The 13363-nt window shown below is 39.5% G+C and overlaps 1 protein-coding gene across 1 annotated transcript; it reads right to left on the reverse strand.

The window, feature by feature from the left end:
- Window positions 1-1771: 1771 nt before the first annotated feature.
- LOC118438889 (insulin-like peptide receptor) lies at window positions 1772-7274 on the reverse strand. Its single transcript, XM_035859712.1, has 14 exons — window positions 6890-7274; window positions 5905-5951; window positions 5550-5818; window positions 5447-5488; window positions 4916-5221; window positions 4749-4854; window positions 4445-4684; window positions 4126-4362; window positions 3894-4062; window positions 3641-3743; window positions 3450-3578; window positions 3168-3379; window positions 2123-3099; window positions 1772-2008 (listed from the first exon to the last, which is right to left on the reverse strand). Exons 1-13 carry the CDS (start codon window positions 7219-7221, stop codon window positions 3006-3008), a joined length of 2286 nt encoding a protein of 761 aa, XP_035715605.1. The 5' UTR covers window positions 7222-7274; the 3' UTR covers window positions 1772-2008; window positions 2123-3005.
- Window positions 7275-13363: the final 6089 nt, after the last annotated feature.

Consider the following 13363-nt stretch of genomic DNA (forward strand, 5'->3'; position numbering starts at 1 on the left):
TTTCAACAGAATGACGAAAGTGAGATTTCTTTGATACACTCGCTACTCAAATAAAGTGATTCGGCTGTATAATTGCAATGCCGTTAGTCAATTTTCTTCCTACGGCAGTTTTATATGGTCTGGAAGCTTGGGTAAGTACAATGAAAAGAAATAAGGAAAAATATTTATAATTATAAAATCAATCCAAATCGTAAAGTATCGTATGCAAATCCCGTGTCGGCCAGGATCCTAAATTTCCTCCTGTTCTGCAGATTTTTCCTACAGCAATAAAAAAATACAATCCATATCAAAAACCTACACCTATGTAATTATCAAACACATAATCTTTCATTTGACCAATTACCTCCCCATTTAACCAAACGACGGCATCTTCGCCATTATCCAGGCTGGCTTCTTTCCTCGCAGCGACGATAATTCCGTCCGCCTCCTCCGCAATGGGTCCCAACTTTTTCCACAACAGTCTCAACTTGCCCCCCAAGTTGAGACGCAATTCGTCCCCGTCGTGCAAATGATGTCCCACGTCTTGGACTGAGTTCCCCGCAGTAGGCTCATCCTCATTTTCAGCCGCACCCACTTCGGCCCCATTTTCATCAAGTTTTTGAAGTTCAATCCACTCGTAGTAGGCGCGTTCCTCTTCCTCTGGGGATGGTGGGGGCGGCTGATTGACGACGAACCCCCTGCGGGCCAACATGGCTTGGCATTGGCGCGTAGTATCTCGGGCCGTCTTGTCGAACGGGATGGAAATCGGAAAGGAGCGTCGGATCTGGTCGTTAGTGTACGAGGGGAGTGGCACTTTTGACTTGCTGGGGGTCACTTGAGACATTTTGATTAAAAACTTAAACTACACTTCAAGGTCGCGACTGATGTGATGCACTTCAAGGAGTTGACTGCAGAAATTGTCAACTTTTCAGAGAATATAATCCAACGGTGGGTGTGGGCTCTGAAAAAGGATTATAAAGTCTGAAAAGTTGGGGAGAGTTCTACGAAATTGTGCCTTGAGTAAGGGTAGATAGCTTTTAAATAGAATAACCAATCTAGCACCAGAATAGGAAAATACGGAAATGTATTTGTTCTATTTAACACGTCATGGCCCTCATGTACATATGTAAGCTTGTTAAAAAGATTAGGCCAATAATGAAATATAAATTCCTAGAACCACTTAGACAGACCCAGGATCCACATATGCGTTCATTGGCTGGAAGGAAACGCCTTCGACTTTTGGAGGGATTTTCTTAGCCAATCTGGATTCTACTTTCACAGTGAGGGCGTTAACAAACATAAATTCTTCTGGAGTTCCCGTGAATACACTGTGTTTCTTGGAAGCCAAGTAAGTTTTGGAGCGAACGACCCTCATTCTTAAAATTGCTTTGAGTCTTAAAATTACATCCTCTGCTCGAATAAAGACACTTCAACTAAGCTGGTAATAGATGAAGTAATATGTATGTAGTCACCGGCCTGGTAATATGTATACAAATTTATTACCTCATGGTAATAAAAATGTTACGGGCTGGTATAAAGTAACTTGCAAGTGGTAAAAATTGGTACTATGTATTTTGGCCACATTTTTATTATGCGGTAACAAGTTTGTCTATTACCTGGCCCGTGAGTATATAAATATAACTTCGTCTATTATCGGGTTACCTAGAGTGGAGAATAAACACATGGACATGCTTCACTGTCAGACTTGAAGAAATGGTTCAAAACCATGATGATGGAAATAATTACGCCACTTTATTGCGGAATAAATAAATATAAATATGTATTTGCTTCATAATTTATTTCAGCTTTATTTCCCCCAATTGCATAATTTTGACAATTTTGTCCAGAACTAATGAATGAAAAAAATTTTAAGCTTACATTTATCAGAAAAAACCTAAGAGGTAACAGATGTGCTGTTTAACATAGAATTTCTCTAAATACTAATGGGCCAATTTTATCATTCAGCACACTTACAACCATTGTTATACCATTTCCAAGCTATCCCCGCGAGCAAGAAGACCAGAAAATACTATAAAACCAAGAATTTGGTACCAACATACGAAAAAGCAATAGCAAATGTCAGTAATTGTACCGGTGATAGTTCTACTATAATCATAAAATATTTCCAGATTTCACAACTTACCAGAATGGCAATAGTATACAAAATGAGACGTTTCCCACGCAGGGAGAAAGTGCAGAGTTTTTGCACATTTGCTGCCTTCATTTGCAACGCCTCCACTTCTTCCAGGAGACGTGTCACTGCATATCGCAAATTGTGAATTTCCTCCATTTTCACTCTTTCTATACTCTGTGTCAAAATATGTTTAGAATTACTTGTAATTTATACCAATATCAAATCCACAGTTAAATATTTTATGTAAAATTGTCTTACTGGTTTTGTTTTTATGGTAATAATTTTACTGATTCATACGTTACAATTTATTTACTTACGTCTGTTGTTACCCAATATTTTGAAATCGACTTAGGACAAAAGTCACAGATGATTCTAAATATATTCATAGACGAATGTAGATTTTAAACTCGTCCGTATTCAGATATGCAATCTTTGTACATAACACAAACTGTCTTCTTAGACAAAGTTGGGTTTATTTTTACACTTTCATAAGTCGTCGCAAAAAACGACGACTCATTCATGCTCTCTTATGTATGCAGATATTTATACACATGGAGTATTACACAGTACTGGATAAAAATAGTGTTTTGACTGGTTAAAACCAAATTATCCACCGGTTATAAGCGGTCAAAATGCCACTTTTGACCACACAATCATCATTATGTTCGGACAAAAGCGATCTTAACCACCCCCAAACCGTTTTGTACATCCAAAAAGAAATACTGGATAAAAACGACAAATTTTTAAATCTTATAAATATTCTAAGTAAAATTAAAATTTAATTAGACAATTGACTACAGATAACAAAGTTGTCAGCAATATTCTACAACCACAAGAGATGTTGCTACGCTTAATTTTAAATTTAAAAAGACTTTTCATGATTTAATAAATTCTATTCGTTTGCAGACTTGAAGAATATACTCATCTCGACAAAACTGGGCCGCTGATTTTCGTCAATTTCCCAACATCGCTTCATTAGCTCGTATCTGCAAAAAATTACATCATGATTATCAATAAATTAGTATTAAAAAATTCAATAGGATACCGCCCTCACGTTTCTTGATCACACCGCTTTGGACAGTCCAGTCGATCTCCGCTATTCAAGAGTCGGATTAAGTCAACCATGTCGCAAACTTCTGGGTACGGCTCGTCGCCAAAGCTGAATATTTCCCAAACGGTAACCGCATATGACCAAATTTCTGATTGGGAGGAGAACTTTAAGCTCATCAAGGACTCGAAGGCACTCCATTTCATTGGAAGCCACATCTGTAAGAAATGACTTAAAGCATTATGTCCTGTCCATAATAGCAAAATTGAACATTTTTAAATTCCGTACGTTTCCGCCTTGCACTTTTTTATAGTACAGGGATTCGTACAGCTTCTTGGATAATCCGAAATCGCTAATTTTTGCCGTTTGTTCTGTAGATAGTAAAATGTTCCTTGTTGCCAGGTCAATGTGAAGAAGCTGGTAAGACAATATTGTGGAAATTAGTACTCAAAACTTGCACATATTCAAGTAAGCCTTACATTTTTAGAAATTAGATAATCCATCCCATCCGCAATCTCGCCACACCACCGCCGCATGTCTTGTGTGGTGACAGTTTTGTTGGTATCACCGTTATCAGGGACGCTGGAGAATATAATTGAAATGTTAAGTATTTCAATTTCATTCTAATTTTGCTTCTATCCATACAGTTACCAAGGCTGATAACAACCCGTAACTAGAGGATGTTACAACAGTTAAATATTTATTACCGAAGTATAACTTGGAGCAACTTACTTATCGTTAGATTTTTCAAGATCGGTACTATCCTCGTAATAAACGTATCCTGCCTTCTGCAATTGTGCTGCTACCGAGGAAGATGATTTGTGTACAATGGAATTTTTAGCTAGACGTAAGCGCTCATGCAGGTTTCCGAGACATAATTCCGTCAGGCACAGAAATTCCCCTTATATTATTGAACAAATACTTAGATTTATGTATAAACTAGTCCGATATCAATCAAAATTACATTTAGATGGGTGGAAGTTGCAGTAATATCCGAGAAAAGAGACAATATTGGCATGTCTTCCAATCACGGACATAATCCTTATCTCGTTCATGAGAAGCTTCAAATCGTCGATTCTCGCCGTTTTTTCGTCTACGGTTTTAATTGCGCAATCAACAACGGCACTGTCACTTCCAGAGGTTAAAACGCCTTTGTAAACCACGCTGTAGTTTCCCTTCCCCAAAAATTGGTTTTTGTATACTGCAAAAAATTAAGGATTTCAGCACCATGCGAAATATGTATTGAATTATCAAAAATTCGAATTTCGAATTTCGAAAGCTACCAGCAATATTTTGTTTCTTGAGGGAATAATCCACTTCAACTTTGGTATTTGTCAAATCTGTGTTTGTGTCCTGTGATCCTTCGACATCTGGTTCGACACCGTCCCCAAATAGCTCCACCTTAAGTGCGTCTGTCTCTTTCTTGGTAAATTTAACTTTTTGGTTTCTCCTTCTCAGTAAAACAAATGCCACGATTGACACAGCTATCACAGATAGAACCGCAATACCAGCAATAGTCCCGGCTAAATCGTATCAAACATTATTCAACCTTCCATCTGCTTACATATGTAATTTTACTCAACCTACCTGACATACCAACCTCATCTGTCACAGTTTTAGGTCCACAGGTGCAATCGAAAGAATTAAACTGGGCTGCGTGCGGACCATTTGTGGGATGGATTGTCTTGAAGAACTTTTCAAGGAGGACGCAAATTATTGCAAGTATGCAGCATATTTAATTATTTTGAAATTACCTCCGGAATTATGCTCGAAGTTGCATTGAAATCTTGGAAACCCATGATGGAAGATGCCCTAATGCTGCAGCCACTATTCACTCTGAGCGAACGTATTACCGCATAATTCGTGGGTTTGAACGTAAAATTACTTGTCGTTAGTCGAATCTCTTGATAGAAGCATGATTCACAACCCCACTCTTGATAGAGCAGGGCGCACGTGTCGGCATCCATGGGGCGATTTGAACAGGAGGATGTTATCAAGTCAGTCCCGTTGTCGGAATCAGCGTCTCCAAAAGTGCATTCCTCACTGGCGGATGGGTTTGCCTAAAAAATATTGTATTTGCCTTCAGCCATGGAATTGCTACCCAATTAACAAACATTTAACCGGGTCACGAAGATCGTTAACAGTGTGCTTGGCTTGGTACCGATAAAACTGTTGACAAGGACCAACACCTTAAAAATTCCTAAAAACCTGATCCCTTGGAAATTGTCACGATACTTAAATACATAACGTAGAGAAAATTGTTTTCGTGCTTATTCGAGACTTACCAAACATCCGCAGCTTATTGATGTTGTCACACGGCCGAATTCCTAGAAATAAACTTAGGTAATTATGTTAATTATGCAGATTCTCAACGACTTGTTTCCATACATTGTCTGAAAATATCCCATTGTACATACTACTTCCATAGTGAAAGTGGAGGCAGTTTGCATCCCATTCTGAGTCTGTGTAACAGATTGACACGATGCAGTTGGCACTGGTGACGTTGACATAATTCGTGCCAGCTTTTAAGACAGCAGAAATCCCTATAAAGTGTGACTCGCCCCATTCGTGGTGTTCAGCGACGTCTAGCACGGTCAAATTCCCCGGTCCGAACTGCTGGAACCTGTCCGTGGTCATTGTTCCACATACCCTGGAGTCTGAAAACACGGTTGAGTTATGCTTGCGTCAGTAATTGGGACGTATGACAAGTCACGTATCTAATTTGATTAATTTCGTTATTCACCAGGTACTGGGCGGATGGGTCGATTATCCGGTCTAAGCGGAGCATCCCTACAAAAGATTTTATGGCCATCACAACATATCAATTTAAATGATCGTAGCTTTGCAAATGTTTTTAAGATTATAACCGAGGCTTGTACCAGCCTAGTATAGTTACGAGACTGCGTACGGATTGTACGGAAAATAGATACTGGTACGGATTACTATAGAAAACGTCAGGGTACGCAATTCGGCATCTTTTTGCTCAAAAATTTTTGCCGTTTTGCCGGATTGCCTTTTTGTAATGCCGAATTGCCGTTTTGCGTGCCGTTTTGCCAGATTGCCGTATTCAATGCCTAATTGCAGTATAGTATGCCGTTTTGCGTGCGGATAGATAGACAATAGATATCAAGTTAATTACACTAATTAAATACAAACGTATTTATGATTTCATAATTAAGATAGGATAATTATTTAGAAGTAGAGTTATCTGTTAAAATGTAATTTTTTGAAGTTACACAAGTAACATGAAGGAATTATAGTGCTTATCATATGGAAAATGACAAAGATGTACAATTTCTGGACTACTGGATTACTGGACCTGCATTCACCATAGTTCAAGGATTACATCGAATAAATATTCGTAATTCAGTGAAGAATAATACTGAATACTTAATTTTTTACGTCTTTTTTTGTACCTTCAAAATTTCAATTCGGCAAAACGGCAAAACGGCATGATTTTTAGCTCGGCAATCCGGCAGTTTACGGCAGTTTACGGCACCGCATTTGCCGGATTGCCGTTTTGCCGTGGCGAACCCTGGAAAACGTTAGGCTAAATTCTGCACAGAAATTATCTAGTGACTAGCATAATTTTACCGATACTTGTAAAAATTTCTTACCCTTAGGTAAAAACTACTTGAATTGTTACTGCTCATTTGCATTGTACTTCCAGTAAAAATTGTATCATTACCGATTAGTATATGTTGAATCCTAATTACGTACATACTTACTTTGAACAGCAGAAAAACGTCCCCTTCGGAACAGTGCAGTTATGATCGAGGATGGAGTTCGAACAAGTAAAATTGAACCGATTAGCCTGCAAATTTTGTGTCTCGCAAACTGCATCTCGCGTCCCCCAATCGTTCAAAAAGCAATGTGATTCCGGAAACTTTTTGTCACAGCAGCCGTAATGGACAAAGTCGGAGGAAAAGTAACTAGTACAGTATCTATTCACGTATGGCGGGAGGAAGCCGTTTTCACGGGGTGTCAAATTTGTGGAAAATGAGGTCACAGCGAAATTTATAAATAACGAGGTGACGGAAACACAAATTTTGTGAAACATTTCAAAGCGATTAATAATTTGGGCTAATTTCTGGAGAACGTGGTTATGGTGACATGATAAGCAACGGACTGATACTCAATGATGATCAAAAATCAGTTCGGTGCATTGTAATCTGAGTTGACCTACATTGAAGGATCTGGTAATAATTACGCAAATAAGTATGCAGCTGTCAACCATGGTTGTTGAATTCTGGACTTCAATTTTACAGTTCTCCAACTATTGAGAAAAGTAGCGTTTTTGTCTGATTTTATTTAACCTTGAAGATATTTTTACATTATTGAAACTTCTAAAAGATAGCAATTTTTGTTACCGAAAATTTAATAACATGTTAAGATAAAAAGTTGGATGTATGAAAAATGCAAATAAAACAGAGGTAATAAAATAAATATCTCATATTATTCATTTTGCTGGCTTTGTTTTATTTTTAAAAGACGAATTCCTCTCGTTTCTTGTTTCCAGGCTGGAAGTACTTACTAACGCTTAAAAATTTGAAGTTAAAATGCATAAAACATCTTCGAACGTTTGATCGTATCCAACGCACTTATTCAGATTGTGAATGAGTCCAACTTTGATTGATCGCATGATAATATCAACACAAATCATACTAACCACGACCCACTATAACGAATTTACAGTTAAAATTTTACACAGACAAAATAAACACTTGCACTGTGCAAGTTGCACAACCACAGATATCCAATGCTCTCATGGTGGGTTGATTGATCACTTAAATATAGATTAACATACATAAAGTAAATTTTGTAATCCTACCTCAAGTTTGTTGACAACATATCTCGATTAGTTGGTTATTCAAAAACCTGATGAGGGGTTGTAACCTAAATAATTGGGAACTATGGTTGTATTTTGGCATATCTAATCAAGCGTTTTCAAATTCATCAAAAGTAATACGTATTTAATAAAAATATGAGCACATCAATATCGGTACGGGTTTGTTGAGTAGAATCTCAAGAAGGTTTACTAATTGCGCTATGTCAAGAAAACTAAATGATTAAATTCCGTGATTAATATTTCCAGGGAACTCTAAATTGTAATTTTGTTTCTGCCAAAAAATTATCTACACATTTTTCCATATAACGCAATTCATCCAACCCTTATGGTTGTGTAAATTTGTATACAAGAAATTTTTGAGCTTCAACATACAGGACAATAATAATCTTTCTATTCTTTCCTTTTCATAATTTAGTAGCTCAATTTGAACTTGTAGTAATGTGTCAAGCATAAAAAATTGTATACATAAATACAGCAAAGGATATGGTAATAAAATGCTCTAGAAGTTAGAGTGGTTATAATTTCCAAGAATCCCAAAGCTTAGGCAAAAGTAAAGACAATTGTATATATGCAAAGGAGTGTGCATGAAATATGACGTCGCTTGGACGATAAACCACTTCACAGGTTGATCATACATTTTACAGCGTACAGCCTGAACACGGTAGTTAGTGGTTAATATTTAAGCAATAAATATTTAGCTTTCGATATACGGTGGAAAATACATGCAATCTGTGAATGCCCCTCTGATATTTCTGAAAAGAGAAACTTTTTCCAAGAAAGTGCACAACGCCTTTGGATTGAGGAGTCCGTTGGCTTTTTGTCGGTATATCACTCAACTCAGGCTAGTCTGACAGTAGAACCTTAATTGTTCCCGAGGAAAGAAGCCTGCTAAGTTAAGCCCAAGAAATAACACATTTAAGTTGCAGTTAAATGTTAGTAAAAAACTCCACAAGTGATAAATTTGTGAAATTATAATTTTCCCAACTAATTACTTTCACGTGTTTTCGCTGAACTTGTAAAAATTGAGGCTGAGTCTATCATTATTTGACATCTCTTGAAATATCGGAGTTAATATGAGGTAATTACAATTCTTATTTAACAATGAGGGTATTCATGATACCTTCGTATCCTTAGTATTCTTCGTATCGCAAAATAAGTTACGAAGGATACGAGATTTTAGTAAACGTCGTAAGATTTTGTCATTGAAAATCGCGTTACTACGCTTACGATATTTACGAAACTTGACCCCTTCTTTTTTCTTCGTAAATACTTTACGATACGAAGGATAAGAAGACAAATTATGAATACCCTCAATGTATTATCAAATTACATAAATAAATAAGTGCATGGACTCTATGCCATGGAGAGATAGTTATGAAAAAAAGTTGCTGACAATCTATCACGAGTACTGTCAAATTACAAATTTTTACAATTTATTTTGATTCTTGATCATTGTAGTGGCAGAATGGAAAATTGTCGAGATTCCCCAGCCGAGCAGCTATCTTCCCAGAAGACGACAAAAAGACGAGGAGACGCCACCCCGAGTCAGAACTACTCGGACTGGATGAAGCCCAATTTCCATCCCGGTGTAGTCGATCCCGAATTTAAGCGGGCTCATCAGAATTACCGTGGTAGGTGAAAGATTGAGATTTCGATAGTTTTAAATTCTTATAATTGGTAAACTTTGCATATATCATTGAATTAAAATGAAACTATTGCCTTAGGGCTCTAGTTAAAAATGTGCACAATTTAATTTGTTCGATGAATGCATCTTTTCACCATAAATTATTATTACTAATTCATGTATTTCTTTATTATTTTCCTACAGATAACCTCAAGATGCAATTTGAAGGAATCAAGAAACTCTGCAGCACCTCCCCCTCATTGGCAAAATCTCACCGTACCCCTCATTGGCAAAATTCCCAAATTTGCCATCCCTGATCAGGATATGGATTCAATCCCACGACATGTTATGAAGGAGTTGACGTCGTGGCAGGACACGGCCGCCTTCAAGAGGGCAGGAAGTGGGTCTCCGTCTAACGAGTGTGCTGAGTCCGGTTGGTTTCCAGTTCCTAGGAAACAGATAGTCGTAACAAGATCTCCTACCACAACCCTTTTTTCCCGGGGGACCGGGAAAAAAGGGTTGTGGTAGGAGAAACTTTTAGTATTTTTGTAGCACAACACGGTTCACTTTGAGGATCACATTCTTCCGACGTGTCGTTTGACACTTTACAAGTGTAAAGGGGCGAAAAAGTATCTCTTTCAAAGATTTCTGGGGTGGAGAGAAACGTTTAAAATTGTGGGGATGCAATATGTAGTGAAAATTTTAATGAAATTTTGCCACTTGATCGGAATTTGGAGGTCATTATGCACCGATATTTTTAGTAAAAATTTGGAAAATAGAATCAAAGTTTAAACCAAACCTCAAATTGAAAGAAAAACTCCTTTTTTTCGCGAAAAAGTTGCAGGTGCAGGTCATATTCTCATGTTTGTACAATTTTTCGGCTTTTTTGCTTAAAACCTTATACACTAATAAACCACCCAAGTTAGTTAAATCTGGACCATTATTGTCACAAATGGTATAAAGAATCAACATTAAAAAGTCAACTTTTTGACTGACAAGGGCAAAGGGAACGGCGACTTCTGGATTCTTTGCATGTCCCGATGTCAGTCAACTTTTCCAAGATTTGTCTCGAATAATGGGGGCATTTTAATGAAAATAAGTACACCGAGACAGGTTTTTCAGTCACAATAATGTCGTCGCTTAAAAAGATATACACAAATAATTGGATTATTTAGTAAGAAAAAGTTGGAGAGTTCAGTGTCAAACCTTTTTTCGGCTTTTTTCTCTTTATTTATTGGTAAAAACAGAAAAGAGGAACCCATGATTCTAAATCATTAGAAAAAGTTGGTAAAATACGATCGGAATCCTTTATTATTATTGGAAAAAGAGGTACCGACCGCCACCACGACATGTTTTTTATCATAAAAAAAACTTGATAAAAATCTACTACATATTTTTTCATCCTATCATTTTTTGCTCTTTCTTCTCCTATGTGACGACTTGACCTCCGGTGAGGGGGAGGAGGAATCTGACCTTTTTCCGCCGTCACCACCACTCTTTTTCTTCTTCCTCACTCTGATTTTACTCTTGTCGTCCTTCTTGTCCTTCTTTTTGCCATGTTTTCCGCTATGTCGGCGATTCTGCGACTTCCTCTTGGAGCGTTTCGTCACTTTGTCATCGTCGTCGTCATTAGAAGGTGACGAAGAGGAGGAGGAGTGACGTCGGTTACTTTCTTCTTTCCGCTTAGTTTTATCACGACCGTGTTCGGCGGACGATCTGGCAATTTTCGAAATTTCGGGTTTTGGCGGCTTTTTATTTTCTGGAGGTTCGGAGCTTTTCTTCCTCGCTTGATCAGGAACAACATCGTCGTCGTTACGTTTCGACGATGGTGCTAGTTCCGGTTTACTATTTTCGCCAAGGTCTGATTTTGCCACCTCATTCCCGTCGTCCTTGGACTTCTTCTTAGCACTTTTGCTCTTACGTTTTTCCCCCGGGGGTGGGAAACTGGTCGGGGTAATTTCCTCCCTGAAAAGGGACGCTATCACAAAGTTGTTGGCGCCATTCTCCTGCTTCTTCATCTGCGATGGGGGGACACCGGGGGCTATCTCGCTTCCGAAAAGTGTCGACGATTGTTCCACCGCCATCTTATTTCCCAAATTTCGATTCAGAGCCTCATTCTTTTGTTCTTGCCGGTCAAACAGGGCCATAAATTGGGCCGGTCCGCCGAGCGATCGCACCTTGACACCGACCGGCTTGACACTCCTTGGTTTCGGGGTGTCATCATCGTCCTCCGGATTGGCCAGCTCGTTCCGGAAGAGGGACGACGTGAGGGGGGCGGGTGGGTGGAGTTTGTACGACTTTGGCCTCTCACTCTTCCGCCGTTTGACGACTTCCGTGGTGTAGGCCTCCTCTCCGTCGTCGTCCTCCTTGACGGGGGGACGTTCGGAAATGTCGTGGATCCGCTTGGACAGCAGAGTGTACTTCCGGTCGACCAACTTGAGCACGGTGATGAATATGCTGACGACGTAGATGAAGTAGATGTCGATGGGAATGGAGCACATGGCGATGAGGACGAAGACCGCTACGCCGGGGTTGACGGAGTAGGATTCCTCCAGACCGGCCTGGTTCGTTTGGAGGAAGGTGGAGGCGACGAAGCCCGCGATGAAGAGGAGGATGAAGAGAATTTTGCCCCACGACCAGGACGTGCAGAGGGAGATGCTCTTCCGCTTCGAGCCCACGATGAGGAAAAAGGTCACGAGGAAGGTGGCCAGGCCGAAGAGGACGTAGACGGCGCCGAGGTTGAAAATCACTGCAAAAAAGGGAATTTAGTAGGTGCGGAAGTTTGTGGAGGAATGAACCCACTACTTCTATTTACGACGCCACTCTCGGCATTTTGGACATCCGCCTCGTCCAAGAAGTAAGTTCCTGTAAGGGCGATGACCTTGATGAGATTGGCGGGAAATGCGGCACAAAACAGGCCAAACATTATCGTTAGTCCGCTCCTGAACTGGAAATTGGGGGAAATTTGTAAATTTTGAGACTCAATTTTGTGACACAATTTTCTCTGAATTTTCTCTCACAAATTCGACAGCGATGATAATCTTGAGCGCGGTGTGTAGCGAGGCGACGCAGCAGCACGGACTGGCACAGCAGGCGGTGTCGTTGTGGATTTGGTCTTGATAAGTGGGCTTCCTCGCGGACGAGCTGTATCGCGGGGGTCTCGGGGTGCGAGCAGCGGAAGGGGGGAGAATATTATACTTCGCGACGAATGACCTTTTCCGACTTTTTCTCCGAGGTGCAGACTTATTCGCAATGTCCAGAAGTTCTTGTTCCTTCCCCTTAAAGAGCAACGTTGAGGGTGCGACGGACGGGTTTGCTAGGGTGTAGACGCTATTGGCCACGGAGGATGCGTTGTCCTCCTCAATCTGTATCGTCGTAAAGTTTTGGGGGGTAGGGGGTACGCTATTATTATTCTGTTGACCCTGCTGGAGAGAATTGTTCGTTATCATAATAGCTTCGTAGCCTCATTTTGTTTGATTCGTGGCTCCTCCTCGGCTATAAATCAGATTGTGCGTCGATCCGTTTAGTCACCCATTTTGGGGCAGGTGATTTCGAATTTCTGTTCGTTTCAGGAATGGGAGAAAATAAAATCTTGTTATTCTCTGAACCGTTTCTTGGTAACTGGTGGGAGAGAGAGAAAGTTGTCCCATTATTTCCCACTTTTGATTAGAAAAGTTTATCAAGATGAGGACCGATTGATCCGGATAGGGGGGAAATATGCAAATGTTA

The sequence above is a fragment of the Folsomia candida genome, unplaced genomic scaffold (assembly GCF_002217175.1).
Source record: "Folsomia candida strain VU population unplaced genomic scaffold, ASM221717v1 Fcan01_Sc027, whole genome shotgun sequence".
NCBI lineage: Eukaryota > Metazoa > Arthropoda > Collembola > Entomobryomorpha > Isotomidae > Folsomia > Folsomia candida.